We start from the raw sequence: 16,082 nt of genomic DNA, 5'->3' as shown, positions 1-16,082 counted from the left end.
TGCACACAGGATAACTGTGCAATATCTTCCTGCAGAGTTGCTTCTGGCAGAGTACCTTCCCTTTTTGCTACACAGGCCAAGGGATGATATAACAGCCTCATGACACTAGGGGGGGAAATGACCCTTGTCTGAAGTGCTTGCTTAAAAAGAGGAGGTGAGTCCAAAGCCACACACTGTTGATTGTGTGAAGCAGAGGCTCTCAAGAGAAGAGAAAAAAGCTCGCTGCTTTTCAAAGCAGCCATTTAACAAAAGTAGGGACTGATTTAAATGTGGAATACAAGTGGAATACAATTAATTAGCTGCAGGGATTGTAAACTAGCAGTCCTCGGGCTCCCAAGGCCCAGGCCTAGAATAATAATCATCATTTATAATGAAACCAAGATCTGGGGTTCAGTTTTAAGGCAAGTTTCTAATAAAGTCTTTTTCTCATTCAGGTCCTTCTCTGCAGGGACACTGTGACTTGAATTTACATCTGAGGACAAGTAGTTGACAGAGTTTAGTGGTGACTGGCAGCATGTTGTGGCCTCTGCTCTCAGGCCACATTCAGCCGCCACTGTCCCATCATTCACTTCTCCCGCCGGTCTATTGATGGCGGTGAAACGAAACTCTTTTCCCTTGAAGAGCATCCTGTATACAAACACTTGGTCTCGATTGTTCTGGATTCTGTCCTGTTAACACTTACACACTGCCTGTTGATAGCAGGACTTTGTCGACAATATGAGGTGGATTTGTGATGATTATGGACTCTGTGTGGTTTTTTTCTTCTGTGCTTGGTGAAACTCTGAGGTTTCTTTCAGAGGCTGGGCGTGGCTTGCCTGGTTGGCTGGAGCTCCTGGAGCTCCACACACCTGCAGCCCGTCTGATCATCAGTGCCAGCTTAAATACACTGGCTGCCAGATTGTTTCCACTCGTCGCCTTGGTGTTTATGGCTAAACAACTCTTGTGACTCTTTGTTGAATCATATGACTAATTGTTGAAATGTCCTCATCATTCCCAGAGCCTGTGCAACCTTCCAGCTCCAGCCTCCTGCACTGCTGCCTCAAGACAAACTCCTCTGTGGATTCACCTGCGTCTCACTCACCTGTGCCTCCACCTCAGCCTCTACCTTCCGGTACCGTTAGCCCCAGCTACACCACCTGCTGTGCCACTCGCCTGAGCCTGAGCCATCATCTACAACCCTTTCTCCTGAGCAAACCAATACATTCCTTTAAACCCTTTCTCTGTCTTGGTGTCCCCTTTTGAGACCAGAATACCACCATACAAATTGTAACAGGATTAACTGGTTTAAAAAAGAAGTCCGATTGTATGTAAGCTAATGAGAAAATGGCCGTACCTCTCACTTGATTTATTTGTTTTAAGTCTTCCATAATACAGCCTAATATTATTTTTGAAATTATGGTAAAATAGACAACAAAGCAGGGTATGCTTGACAGCGTGGCTACATTGTGAATTTAAAGTCACTCCAGCAGAGTGTAATTTGATTCTCAGTCAGACCAATCAGGATTTCCTCTCCAGCTCCACTCTTTTGTCCAAATCAACAAATTCTCACCACCAACGTGGTGGCATGTTATGACTTGTTATTACGTAAGTGATGCAACTTGAGTACAGCACCTTACTTACATGACATAAATTAGACACAAATCACTCGTGACTCTTTGTCACAAACAGGACGTGAACTCCCATCTTCGAAGGTAAGGTAGTCCGGCATGACCCTTCCAACCACCTTGGACGCCCCCTGACTTGGACTTTTCTCACTCTTTATATGACGGCAGTAGAGGAATACTAGGTTTAACTTCCAAGCATAGGGCCACTGACCAGGCTGCTGCATTTGACGCGTTGGGAGTGAGAATGGGCTGTCAAGTGTGGTCACTTCTGATGTCGCGACTGGTTTACACTTGGTTTGGTCATCAGTCATTGGCTCAACCTGTTTCATCTTTGCGTTAGTTTTCAACATTAACCAGTTGGTTGCTCCCACCACATGTATATTTCTCCTGGCCTGTGAGATCCAGTCCATAAAATGTAGGTTAAACAGGTGAACAGCCTGAGATTTGTGGTTGGGAGTGTGGCAGGATTAACGATTAAAAACTATGCAGCTCTACTGTAAATTAGAACCTAAATGACCCCAGGCACAATCTCATACAGTGCCCAAAAGGAACATTTAATATCCAGATCTCTGATTGCCTCATTTTAGTCAGCAAGGCCACCGACCTCTGCATCAATCATTCCGATTGGCTTAATGACGATGGCTTTGACCTCATTATCCTTGCCCCTCTGACCGCCTCGCTCCCCTCACCCATTTATCTCCTCCTTCCCCTTTCCTACTCTCTCCTGGTGTATGTCAGGCTGATACTGGTCTTTTGTTAAAAGTAGGATATTGCCCTGTCGTGTCCTCCTCGGATGGTATGATGGAGGTTCCTCTTTGACTGCAGCTGGTTCAAGTTTATACTGTGGATAACTCCTGCTCTAATGACTCTCAGTTTAAATGCATTAAAGGGCTTTGTAATCATTTGTTTTACATCAGATGTTTTTTTTGAAGCATTTCCCTCAGCAGATTAACTGTTGTTTTCACAGGCTGTTACTGGAGCCAACGCTTTTACTTGTTTTCCTTTCAAATGTCTGCTTTGAATTGTGACATGAATTTGGTCAAACAGTATCACCACGTCAGTAGTAGTAGTATTGGCCTACAATGCCGTATCAGTTGCATCTAACCCTTCCTTTGTCCTCCCTGGCAACACGCTGCATAGTTTCCCTGCCAGTGTTTGAATTTCACTCTCAAGGTTGTGACTGAGAGGCTGTTTGGGAGTTGTTGTCTTACCTCTCCCTCTTTCTCTCACACTACGGTGAAGAATATCAAAGCACCGCTTATGACATCCCTTCAATTACAGTAATACCCAGAGAGTCCTCCAACAGCTATATTGTGAGACAAACTCCACTTGATATAGTGACCGAGGCAACCTGACAAATTCTTATATTGAGTGTATTTGAGGTGACACTTTTCAACACTTAGGCCTACTTTACTGAAGTACTCCTTTTTAATATGGGAATACTCGGTCTGGCCATTGTACTCCTTCCTTCACTTATACACAATTGCTTCAAGTGACCTCTATGTGTAACAGTTATTTTCATCACAATATGATAAAAGTAAATACTTTGTGTTCTTTTGGCCACTTTGAAGCAGTCAAGAAGCTGTAAATGCAATGTAGACATACAGCATATTATAACTTTGTAAAGATATTGTGTTATTGTGACTGTATTAGTGAACAATTAGCTTTTTGAAATGCAGCAGAACATTAGCAATCGACTTGATTTGTGTTTTCACCTACCTGACAAATGCACTGTAGGTCCAAGGCCCAATAACAATACACCTCTTGCCCCTACCTCATAGCCGTGCCGCTCCGTTTAGCATGTTGGGTAGGTTGTCCCGATTCTTGTTGGGATACAGGATTATGGTCCTTTTCTTTATAACATGCATAAAACTGATGCTACTGATTTGCGGCGTTAGCTGGCTAGCTAACGTGTCACTGTAATTGCTGATTTGTGCATGACAGTCCCACATTTTGACATATTTCAATGTTGTATTCCCCCCTTTAATGACATATGACATCCGAAATTCAACTACAGTCCAGCAGCGAAGTTCCTGCAATTGCTACCGCTCCTCGACTATAAGGGCAGTCTGTCAGGGGCTGCTAGTGTCCAGGTAAAGAAGCAGTGTTTTTCATTATATAACTGATAGATATAGATAGCATTGGGGGTATGCACACTGTGATTGGGCAGTTCAAATTATTACTACAGCAGGTTTTTGCACCATGCCGTCTTCATTTTGTTTACATATGTTCCCGAGTGTAATCATGTGAGATTACAACAGGTCACAGGCTCTGTTTGTAGACTACGCCTTGACATGAGGATGCGGTTTCACAATCCAGGACATAATGGTGAACCCATCTAATCCCCTAGATGAGGTGATGAACTGCCTCAAACATACCTTTAGTAGCCTTTCTTTCCTAACAAGGTGTTGAAGAAGTCTCAGCTAACTTGATGGTTTCTGAGGCCAACAGCTGGATGGCCAGTCCTCATTGACTATACATAGACTGTACTTTATCATTTTGCCATTACACAAACCATTGCAGATATATGTTATATTTGTATCACCATGTTTTATAGTTTTTTCTATTTGATCTATCTTTAATCTGTTCTTTATTTACTTACCGCCCTTGTTTTCCTTCCTACATATCTCTGACGTGTGTTGGTACATTGCTCCCTCCGGCATGATAATCTTAATAATATCCTGTAGTGTATGATTCAACGTTATTTACAAACCTTGTAGTGCGTGCTTGTTTGAGATTAGAAATAAAACCTGTGAGGTTTCTCCTTATGTGCATGATGCAACTAGATTTATAAATATGTAAGAATTTCAAAAACTCCTGTAGTCTGAGCTCAGCTTCAGTTGATATTTCTTCAGTGGCGTTGCTCTAACAACGCCTATCTGAATCCTACACCAGGAGTAGCAACAATTAAGAAATGTTGAGATGAGATCCACTTTGCCTGAGGAGGTAGTGATTGTGAGAGAGTGTGAGTGTGTGTGAGAGAGACAAAGCAAATCCCCATTCAGCCTATTCTCCTTAATCAGTGATGCCAAGTAGAGACTGAAGGTAAAAGGAAAGGCTGCTTTAAACAGGCCGCATACAGTACAGTAAGCTTGTTCCCGTGATGCTGATGAAGGTGATTCTGACACTCAGAAAACCGGTTTTGCTTTGTTGTCATAATATCTTGCCATCAGGGATAGATGACTCACAGTTAACACACCGCTGCGGCATTATTACAGACATAGAGCAGCATCTGGTACCACTGAGATAAAACTTTACCAACAGCATTCTGCATCGTCATCATATGGTTAATGTGCTTTTTAATTTTTTTTTTACTGAGGCAGCGCACTACCACCCACCTGACATTACGCGTTGCTAGTGCCATGAGGAAACCTCATCATTCCAGTTTTGGTGATTTACAAACTTTAAAGGATTAATTGGGCCTCTTCTGGCTGTGAAACGGGAGCCTCGGGCCATGAGCGTGTTTTGAACTGATGAACTCAAAATTGAATATTAGAGAGGGACTGAAAACGAACATAAAGATAACACAGAAGTTCAGAAGTCATTGAAAGTGTAATCCGTCAACTTAAACGCACAGTATGTAATTCATGTCGCCCGGGGTCTCTCAGTGAAAACGAAAGATGTAGTCTGATGACATCGTGAAGTGTGGGATCATGGGAGTTATTGTTTTAACAACCATTACTTCCAATTAAAATCTATATCAGGCAGAAATGTTCACAGACGAGGTAATTAATGTCGTTACCTTCACTCACTGACATATCATCTTACGTTCGTCTAGAAGTTACATTGACAGGCAATCAGCTGAAAAGCATTGTTACCTTGATTAAAATGATAGATTTCTCTCAGTTTGTACAGTGTTGAAATAATTTAGGGTAATGTAGGTACACAACTCAACATATATACAACAAAGGCCTGTTTTTTTGTCTGTTTACAGACATTTCAATGCAGAAATGTAACACATATCTTTAAAGGGGCACTATGTAGTTTCGAAACTCAGAATTGAATATTTACAATATGAATGAGGTAATAATACAAACTCAAAAATAATTCTTTTTTTCTATAATTGAATAAACAAGCTGTTCTCAGAGGACAATAAGGCGGACCCTGCCACCTTTTTAGCGTCAAAGTAAAACAGCATAAAACTGTGTTGTCCTTTAAGGTCAGTTTATCGATTCAGTTTATTCATGCATGAAAACAAAGAGTTTGTTTATTTCATTTATTTTGACATACATTTTATTTTTATTTTTTTTAAGTAATTCTTTCTCCTCTGAAATTTCCTTCCCAAAACTACATAGCCCACCTTTAATCTACCCTCCCCTGCACTGCTGGCCTTCACACCATCAACACCGCTGCTACATTCTGAAGTTTTGGCTCCACAGTGGGGAGGGAAATTTACAGAAACTCTGCAACCAGCCTCCAAAGTTTCAAGCGACGAGGAGTGAACTCTTGTCCCCACCAAACTCCTCTCATCCTCGAAACTTGTCTCCCCTCTCCCTCTGACGCCGCACTTCAAACAGCTTTTTCACAGCGTGTTATGCTGCATAGCAAAGAGTGACTGCGTCCCTTCCCGTGTTGAAAAGGCGCCCTGGGTGTTAGAGAGCTTGTCAGTAGAAATCTGTCAAAAGTACTCAGCGGGGCTACTGAGGCCTAAGGAGTACAATACCCCCAGACTAAGTGGGTTTACCCCGCTAACCCAGACACTTCACACAGAAATTAACTCTGCGGATCAGAAACCCAACGCCCCGGTTGACACCCAAACCACAATCCCCATTGTTTGGCCTTCGCAATGTACACAATACTGTTTGCTCTACTCTGTTTTCCTTTTTCAGGAATAAGCCTGAGGGGAAGCTGCCTGCGCTCTCCACGCTGTCTCTCCCTCCCCATTTACTTAATCGCGTCACCTTTCATTTCTTTAGATAAGTAAATAGGCCTCCGGTCTGCTCCTTTTCTATTGGCCTGCTCCAGGTCTGTCTTCAATACGAGGGGGAGGTGCTTGGAAGAGACTCACCCAGACTTCTTCAAAACTTTCCCTGCTTGTGAGTGCAACTGTTTCTAAATCTGTGGCTCACAGCTGATGAGGGAATGTGAGAAGATCTGAGGATGACATGAAATAAAAAAAATAAAAAAATGCCTGACCTAAGCTTGGATTACATTCCCGGTCAACTCTGAATGGAAATACTCAGCTGTCTGTGATGGAATACTGACAAATTCAAGGTAAAAGCCTAAATTCAGACTGAATGTTTGCTACTGTAAACGTGTAAAAGTATGCTGAAGTAGTATGAAGTAGAAATAAAACTGTGCTTCTACGTTGCTTTCTGTTTGTTAATAGAATGTGTAGATAAGAATGAAGTGGGACCACTCACTGAGAATATCTTAAGCAGTATCAATCCTTTTTGTTAAGGTTAAAAAACAGCGTGCGCAGTGCAGTCGTGCATCCTGTGATACAATACAACACCTACTGCTCCACCTGCATGGAGATGAAATAATGTCAACATAACATTTCCTTCAGAAACACACACAAAGGAGCAGATGGGTAGCAGGAAGAAAATATTGGCTTGTTTTAGAGAACAAAATGCTCAGTCGCAGAGAGAGAGGCTAGACTCCTTCGCGAACTCTGCTCCACTTCTTTCAGGTTTTTTTAGGCTAAACACGGGAGAATGTGCTCCCAAATCCTTTGAGCAATTTTTTTAATCGGCTCTTCTGGGTCGGGCAGGTAGGAAGAGAGGGAGAGGGAGGGGGAGAGGGAGAGGAAAGAGTTCAGCCGGGAAAACAAAGAATACTTTAACAGCGTTTGAGCTCGGAGAAGTTTGTAACAGTTACAGCAACCTTTCTCTCTCGTACACACACACAGACACACACACACAGACACGGACAAATAGGGTCTTTCCTGTTTGAAATCCATCCAGAAATGGGATAGTCTGTGATTTGAAATGCTCCACTTCTCGGCAGCCAAACACTCTGTTCCTGCCCCCCCACACACACAATCATGTGCTTCCAAAAGATTATGTTTAGGGCCTCTGAGGCTCAAATCCTTGTGTTGCTCAGGCAGTGTCTAAATGTCGGTATGCCCTTTTGAATGTATCGGAATTTGTGTTGGAATGCACTTGACTTGACAAAGGCTTTCAGGAAATCAGATTTTAATCATAATTGTTTGCTTTAGCCTCGGCAAATATGTTACAGACGGCTGAGTTATGGACTGGAAAGTGATATTTGTTCGATATTCAAGATATCTTTTTATTTTTATTTCAAGTAAACAGCAGTGACATCTGAAATATTGTGTCTGTGCTTGTTTAGGTGATGTCTTTATCAAGGTCACCTTTCCTCGACAACCTGGCATTTTTTCTTCTCTACTTGTTGCCGAGTGTGTTGTTGAACACAAACACCCCCCTCAGTTCTCACGGGAAAAGGAACTTGAGTCTATTTGACTGATGTCGCAGATAAACTTTCTGCCCGTGTTGTTTTCCCATACAGTTAAAAATATATCCGTGTTCAGCAGAGAGCAGATACTGTATGGCTCATCAGTTATACTGCCCTTGCTTGCCAACCAAATTGGCAAAGAATAAATGTAAGCCGAGCAAAACGCTACAGCAAAACCACAAGTAAAATCAAACTGAGTGTTTCTTCTTGTTGCAACTTTATTTCGGTTGAATTTTCTATTTCTCTTTTGTCACAACGCTGTGCTTATGCTCTGCTTACAGTAAGTTTAGGCACATACACCACTTGGTTGGGGTTAGGAAAACATCATGGTTTGGCTTAGAGTACCCGTTTTGGTTGCAACAATCACGGCTGGAGAGGGTGCGACTTCCTGTTAGGGATGTTAATGATTGGAAATGTCTTAATCGACAATAAGAAATACAAATAAATCAAAGAGTATCTTACAATAACAGATTACAGATACTTGCTTTTCAAATATATCCAAATAAAACACAGCCATTTGGCAGCCTTTTTGCTGTTATAACCGCTATAATGTGGACATAAGTATACGATGTTGCTTTACGTGCAATATGAAGAGGCCTGCAACCAACTCTGTGTCTAGGAGTAGAGTTAATATCACTAACTCTACTGCTAACTTAGAAACAGCATGGTTAAAGACTTTACAATAAGATGATACATACAGCAGACAAATAAGACATGAAAAGATAAAATGACACTATAAGCATCAATGCAGGAGAAGGTTTGAATATAATAAAAATGAAGTTAAAAAATCATGCTTAATGTGTAATAAATAATAAAAAATTAAAATAAAACAACCATATGGAAAATGATGATGCTAACATGATGAGAAAATGTGACCTAGCATAGCATGTGTCATAACATACTGCAGGCCTGGTTCCCTTGTCAAAAAGCCAATGGGATTATTCAATCGGATTTTGGATTATTGCCAAAAAAATAAACTCTGTGGCAACCAAGTTTATGATACTCACATGTTTTGTTTGGAAAAAGATAATCCTCGCAGATGAACACCACTTTTAAGATCTTTGAAGCATGAATTAAATTCCTTGAAGTCTTTATTCAGCGAGTGAGAATAACTTGCTTCTAGGTATCCGGGTTTGGTAGCAGCTCCTTCTCCAGGAACCAACAGATTATGTTTTAAAAGCAGTTAGCCTGGCATTTAGAGGTATTTACTGATCATTAGCTTAGGCTTGCTAGTGCTGGTCTTACAGTCAAGTCTAAATAAACAGCTAAACCCATGTGATTCCTGAATGTAGGCTTACCTGTTGTTAGATCCACAAAGACACAACGTGTTTATAGTGAGACACAGTTCTCCTCTTTTGGTTTAGTGTTATGTTCTTTACCTTTCAGTGCCCTCTTGTCAGCGGCGACAAGAACTTTATACGCACCGTAACAACTTTGTGTTCTGAGGAGCCGGCTTCGGTGAGGGCTCTTCCACAATGAGAGACCGCTTGGAGGAGCTGCAGCAGAGGGCTCAAGACTTTTCCGAGGCAGCGAGCGAGAGTGGCAACCCTTTCTCGGCGGAGGGTGATAATGACGACTCTGTGGAGGTCGGGGTCATCACGCCACAGGCTGTGGTGTTCGAGGAGGAGCCGGTCATTGAGAATTTCCTGTCTGAGGCTCAACAAATCCGAGATGATATCACAGTGCTGGAGACAGAGGTAATTTCCTTTTCTTGCTGTTTTTTTCTTTTTTCTTGCAGAGTATGCAGTTTTAACCTTGTTGCATTTCTTTTTCTGTTGATTTGTTTCTTAATTCTTTTTGTAGGCGCTTTTTAAATTCTATATCGACGAGACTCATCTGTTTCTGTTTTTCTTCAATTCTCCTTTTTCCTGTTCGCCTTTTTTATTTTCATCATTTTCATTATCATTAAACTCCAAAGCTGACTGGACTATCATGCATTTAATGGCTATGTTTTGCATTTGTGGTCGGAAGAGATACTGAACTCATATTTTGTCTAATCTCAACATCAAACAGGTCCTTAAATTCAGCCAGCAGCAGAGGACCCTGGTGGCAACCATGCGTCGTTTCAGCGTGATGAAGAAAGAGAGCAGTATAACCCGGGACATCAAGCTCCAGGCTGAAAGCCTCCACAGACGCTTAGATGCACTTTCAAAGCAAGTCCAAAGGACCGAGGACCTGCAGGGACCCGCTGCTGTTACAACAAGAATACAGCGCTCCCAGCATGCAGCACTGTACCGCAAATTCCAGCAGGTTGGGAAGCTGTTGCTACCACTCTGCTATGGGAACTTTAGATAACAGTTATTAGATATGTTCTTTCTAATTTCAGCTTGAGAGACAATTGAAAGTTGTCTCAACAGAAAGTATGCATTTTTTATCACTATTGTTGTTGATTCTGTAAAAAGAAAGACACAGTGACATTTAAATGGAGTAAAACCTGGATTTTATAAAATTATAGCATTGCCAAAACCAGCAATTACACTTAAGCCAAAAAAAAAAGGCTAATTTTTCATTTCCACTGCCCATCTTGCCTTTTATTCTCTCTTCTTGCTATAATTATGTCCAGGTAATGCTGCAGTATAATGAAGGTCTGCTGACCAAGCAGGAGCGCTGCAAGCACTTCATTATCCGGCAGCTGGAGGTGTCAGGGAGGGATGTGACGGAGGAGGAGGTGAACGAGATGGTGGCCACGGGAAAATGGGAGGTCTTCAACGAAAACCTGCTGAATGACGCCAGGATCACACGGTCACAGCTGTCTGAGATTGAACAGCGACACAAGGTGCGTGATCACATGAATGATTTTATTTTGTAAATGCAATACATGTGTCAGACATGCTGTAGGTCTCCAAGTTATCAGCTTAGGCAGAACAAGTGTTTTGTCTTTTGTGTGTGTGGTGAACTGATTTTTTCGGGGATTGTGTCTTCATTGACATAGTTAATACTTTTTTTTATGTCCGTAGTATAGTGAGAACTGCAGTGGGGAACTTCTCATCTGACGGCCCAGTCCCCAGGATAAAATGTTATCAGTTTCTACCAACCACTGATAGGAAAAAAAATGTGTATGTGTCATAGGCTGCATACCATATTGACATGTCTACAAAAGGTGTCGTATCACATTCATGGCGGGTGGTGGAGGAGATGGTGGTGCAGTTGGAGGCGATAAGACTGCCAAGCCAGTGAATGCGGTTCGAGTCTGTGTTTCAACATTTGTAAGTGCGAAACCGCTGAATATTTTTAAGGAGACCTCAGAATGATTTCCAGCCATGTTTGGGCAGACAAAAAAACAGATATTTATTACGGGAATTTTGTGTTTATGCCGACAAAACTGCGTGTTTTTAATGAGACCGTGGAACATCTCCGGCCCTGTTTGTGGTGAACAAAACAAGCCGGTGACAGCAGTTCAGCAGTCTGTGTTTCAACATTTGAAAGAGTCAAACCGCTGAATGTGTTTATGGAGACCTCGGGATGTTTTCTAGCCATGTATGCGGCGACAAAAAAAACGTATGTATATACATATATTTATACGAAAATACATATATATAATTTGTGTTTATGCCGCCAAAACTGGGTGTTTTTAATGACACCAAAATGTGATGTTTTCCTCACCCGAACTGAGTGCTTTCGCCGCTTAAACCTAACCAGAGGATAAGTTCAGAGAAAAATTGAAAATCGAAGCTAAGGAAATGAAAGAGAAGAGTAGCAACCTAAAAAAACTCCCTGGTTTTTCAGAAATGTACTTTGCCAACATTTATCCTGGCGATTGGGATGTCTGAAAGCTCCAATATCTCTAGGTGCCTGAAATACTGAAAATCAAATAAAGCTTGATAAATCGAACAACTTTCAGAGCCAAAAGTCTGCTAAAATGCCTCGTTCAAACAAAATAACCCCAACTGACGCTTATTTAGCAAATGCACACATTTGTACTGCAGCTTATTACTGATAACTATTCAGTCTGTTTGCAATTTGCACTCATTACACTGGCAGTCTTCGTCCTGAGTCGTCTGATAGCGCGGATGCTTGCAAGTCATAATCATGAGAATCCTGCCCATCACCACCATCTGTTACACATGGCAGGAACGTGTGATGATCGCCTGTCTCGCACATTACTGCATCTAATGACACAAATGGGTAAAAGGAAAAAAAATAAATGAGAGTGGAAATTGGAAATTAATCTTTCATAGGGTCTAACTGGAGAAGACAAAATATTGGCTCTGCTGTGTTGGCTATAAAAAAAGACAGCGATTAAAATCAATCAAACTCCTCAGGAGGATAGATACTCTGAGCCTAGAGGAGAAACTTTGCAACCACTTTTTAATACATGAACTCAAAGTGAACCTGGACATCAAAGTAGGAAAAGATGATGTTTGTGTAATTTTGCCGCTCGGGTCATGTTTCATAAAAAGAACTGGATCTGTTCCCACATTGCATCTTAAGTCTTTCGATTCTCTTTCCAGCCACCTCCAGCCTCTGACTCACATTCATCATATCTGCAGTATTAATCCCATTATCCTTCTCCCCGAACAGGAGCTGTTAAGCCTGGAGAACAACATGAAGGAGCTGAGGGACCTGTTCATGGACATTTTCGTGCTGGTGGAGGAACAAGGCGCCTACATCGAGCACATCCAGACCAACGTGGAGAGGACGCAGGATTATGTGGCCGCATCTAATGAGAAGTTCAAGCTGGCCGCCAGGTACAAGAAGAAGAACCCGCTCAGACAGCTGTGCTGCTGCTGCTGCCCTCCCTGGAGATGCTGCTTATAAAACATATACATTTTTACCTCATTCCAAACAACGTTTTATTTCTAAAATCTCACTTTTGGGAATAAGAAACAATCGGATTTAAGCACCATTAAAGTGAAGGTTATGGTACTGCGGTTTTCGCTGTTGAACGGAGTGAAGACGGATTCAGCAGAGCATAGAAAACAATTAGGGGGAAAGGCCAGAATTGGTATTTGAGGCACTTGTTTCTTTCAAGAGGATGTGAGGCGACCGCTATTGGAAGAGACAGTTCAGTGAGTGCTACTCACCAACACTGCTGCTTATTGGAGACCTTCACTGTCATCTGACAGAGGTCACAAACAAGGGGAGACCACTGCCTCTGCCACTGCCAGATCAGCAAGACTGATATTTCGCCCTTTTTTTTTTTTCCTTTTTTCAGAAGAGCCTCTCATCTTTTTTTCTGCCTCAGGAGCTTTAGTTAATGACCATTTATTTTTTTATACAGTATGTGCACTTTAAGACTTTAAGACCATCTTTTCTTCTCTTTCTTATCAGCAGAAACTAGAATTTAACGCAGCGGCGAAAGATCCTCATCCTGAGAGATTTTCAGCCATTATGTATTCATTTCATTTTCACTCCGCATGCTTAAGAGGAAAAAAAGGACTTGTTTCACAATTAGTCATTAATCTCATTTGCATTTCAAAGTGCGATCGTTTTTAGCGAAAAAAACATACTATTCCCTTTATTCAGCTGCACAGAGGCAGGGATTCAAGTAAAAATACTTTGAATAACGAGCCTTGATCAAAATATTTCTGTCACTGTGACAAAGCTGCAGGAAACCATTGAAGTCGCTGGTGGAGGAATATGATGGAAGATTTTATTTTCTTTGGATGTTTTGTATTTAAGAGTGGAACTTCAATGTATGAATGCGCTGGAGCTGTTACACTGTGCAGATGAAAAACTCTGGCATCCGTATGTATCATTATTATTAAAATGATGTCACATAAAAGGAGAGAAGTGAATTCAAATCGCCTGGAAAGCTCTCTGCGGGAGTACCAGCATTCAGAACTAAAATGCTGGCGCTACAGTACGCTGTGTAACAGACTCACACTTGTTGACAGGTAATCATCTCCTGTTCTGTTCTCTATGAACCAATTTGTAGTGATTTACATGTATTAATCACTTCATTATTGCTCATTCCCCGTCTGTCTTGGTTGCCTACAAGCCTGTGGACGATCTGATTAAGTCGTTTAATGCTGCTGGATTTCTTTTGGGAAGGACTCTGGTCGGATTTTCCGCGACAGTCCAAAGGACGTTCTCGAGTACCTCACTCCACGCTGCAACAGAAGCGAACATTAGTGTAGAAATGGAGTCGCTTACATAAACTAATGACCCACAGAGTTTCCACGGAGCTCCTTTAATGTTAAGTTTAAAATACCAATGCATTTTCTCTGCATCGATAATAAATAAGCAATTCATTTGAGGAGATACAGTCCCGTCATTCATGATCACACTTAGAGGCAGGATGGCTCTAAAGTACAGTAGTTCTCTCATCAGCTGTGACGGTGATGTTCTTTAGTGACTCACTGACCCGGGGTGTCTGGTGTCCCGGACAAAATACAGGTGAACTGGGTGTGCCAGAACCAGACTGGAAAATCTGGTTTGTCTTCTATCCCAGACAGCTGCTGTATATTCCCGAAGGGAACGGTGTGTCAACAGAACCGTTAACTTCTGCCAAAAGACCTACCTTAGTCAAATGTTGTTCTTTTATATAAAATGACTCCTAGACTTACAAAAAACTATGAAAAGCATTCCAACGTTTTAACATCAGGTTAACATAGAGGAAAAATGGTCAAGACTAAAATGGACAGACAATCATAAAAGTACCAAAAAAGATACCAAGACATGACAACTCATGTGACGCCTTAAAAAAACACTTTATTAACATTAACTATTATTTGCACTGCTCCCTCAGGTCTATAAGAAGAACCAGGTGAGACACGAGGTGTTTGCTTACTTCTGCTATCTGACATGAAAAGTCTCTCCCCGAATCTGATCGCCGGTGTTGTATTTCAGTCTCACGCTGATGAAAATTCAATTTTGAAACAAAGACTTAAATGCATCAAATATGTAAATTTGAATATGTAAATCCAATAACAATACATTGTGATTCTGCACAACATAGTTTCTGCCTCCTCTCAGACACGGTGAAGAAAAATGAAGCACTGCTGCAAATTGCAGGGTTCCTGAACAGCAACAATGCCATCCAGTGTTCACTGAGATAATTGCCAGTTAAAAAAAAAAAAAATGAAGTTGATCACTTAATGTTTAAACTGTCGGTAGATGGAAACAAAGACAGTTCTCAGTAAAAGACAGAGAAGAGGAGTTCAGTTTCACTTTGATCAGCTATACAATACAAACCTGCTCCATCAGCAACGACAATAGTTTTTGTCACTTCTGTTCCACAAAATCGGAGGAAAAATAAAATCAGACAACAGAAACGGCTGTCTCACTCTGAAAGTGCTTTGAATGATCTCACAGCCCGCTGTTGATGATCCATTTTAAACATGTATTATTTAAATGACTTGTCAGGTCATTAAGATCTGTGATCATGTGAGAGCTGTCTTCTCACAGAAACATGCAGCATATCCACAGTCACCATCACAAAGAAACAAACCTGTCTCCTAGAAATTATAGCTGTAGATCACTATGGTGTGTTGTTGTGCTGAACAACATAATCACTGCCTGGATGAAAATGTTCTTTGAGCGAATAAAATGTACCACTCTGGAGGTGCAGGGTTGGTTCCCAGACCAATCTGTGGTTAAATTAAGAGAACAAAAGAGCTCTGGCTGAAGGCAGAATCATGATTTGGGTTAAATGTTGATAAAAATCTAATGTCTTCTGTCACTGCTGATTTATTGTCTGTATTGAAACAGACCATGATCTTTCTCCAACCTTAACCAAGAGCTGCCAGTGCCGAAATATAAATCTGAAAAAGCTGAGGAATGCTGTTTTGCATTGCAAGATAAGCTATTTTGGCAGAAAACAAGTAAAATGCGGAGCCTGTCCTGATCAGAAAAACAGCCATACGTAAAAAGTGAAAGCAGGTCATTACGACCCATAATTACGTTTGTTGTTTGGTGGCGACCTCTTGTGGCTTTAGTAATTATTACAGCTGCCAAAGGGGAAAGTAGTGCAAAAAGTGAAAAGTCTGTATCAGGAGGAGGTTGGGGATGGACGGTCAGGTTAAACAAGCACAGGAGACCGCTGTTTGTGTCCAGTGTTAAACAAGAAGTCAATGGTGAGTTATTTTAACTTACTGACAAAATGAAGTAATGTCACAT

At 41.4% G+C, this 16,082-nt stretch overlaps 1 protein-coding gene across 1 annotated transcript; it reads left to right on the top strand.

Annotated features, from left to right (window-relative positions):
• The first annotated feature begins 6,674 nt into the window (after window positions 1-6,674).
• On the top strand, window positions 6,675-14,107 carry stx19 (syntaxin 19). Its single transcript, XM_084361856.1, has 5 exons — window positions 6,675-6,818; window positions 9,408-9,718; window positions 10,035-10,271; window positions 10,585-10,797; window positions 12,543-14,107. Exons 2-5 carry the CDS (start codon window positions 9,497-9,499, stop codon window positions 12,777-12,779), a joined length of 909 nt encoding a protein of 302 aa, XP_084217982.1. The 5' UTR covers window positions 6,675-6,818; window positions 9,408-9,496; the 3' UTR covers window positions 12,780-14,107.
• The last annotated feature ends 1,975 nt before the right edge of the window (window positions 14,108-16,082 follow it).

This window comes from Pagrus pagrus (assembly GCF_965226575.1).
Source record: "Pagrus pagrus genome assembly, chromosome: 9".
NCBI lineage: Eukaryota > Metazoa > Chordata > Actinopteri > Spariformes > Sparidae > Pagrus > Pagrus pagrus.
This window is presented reverse-complemented; position numbering and strand designations above follow the sequence as displayed.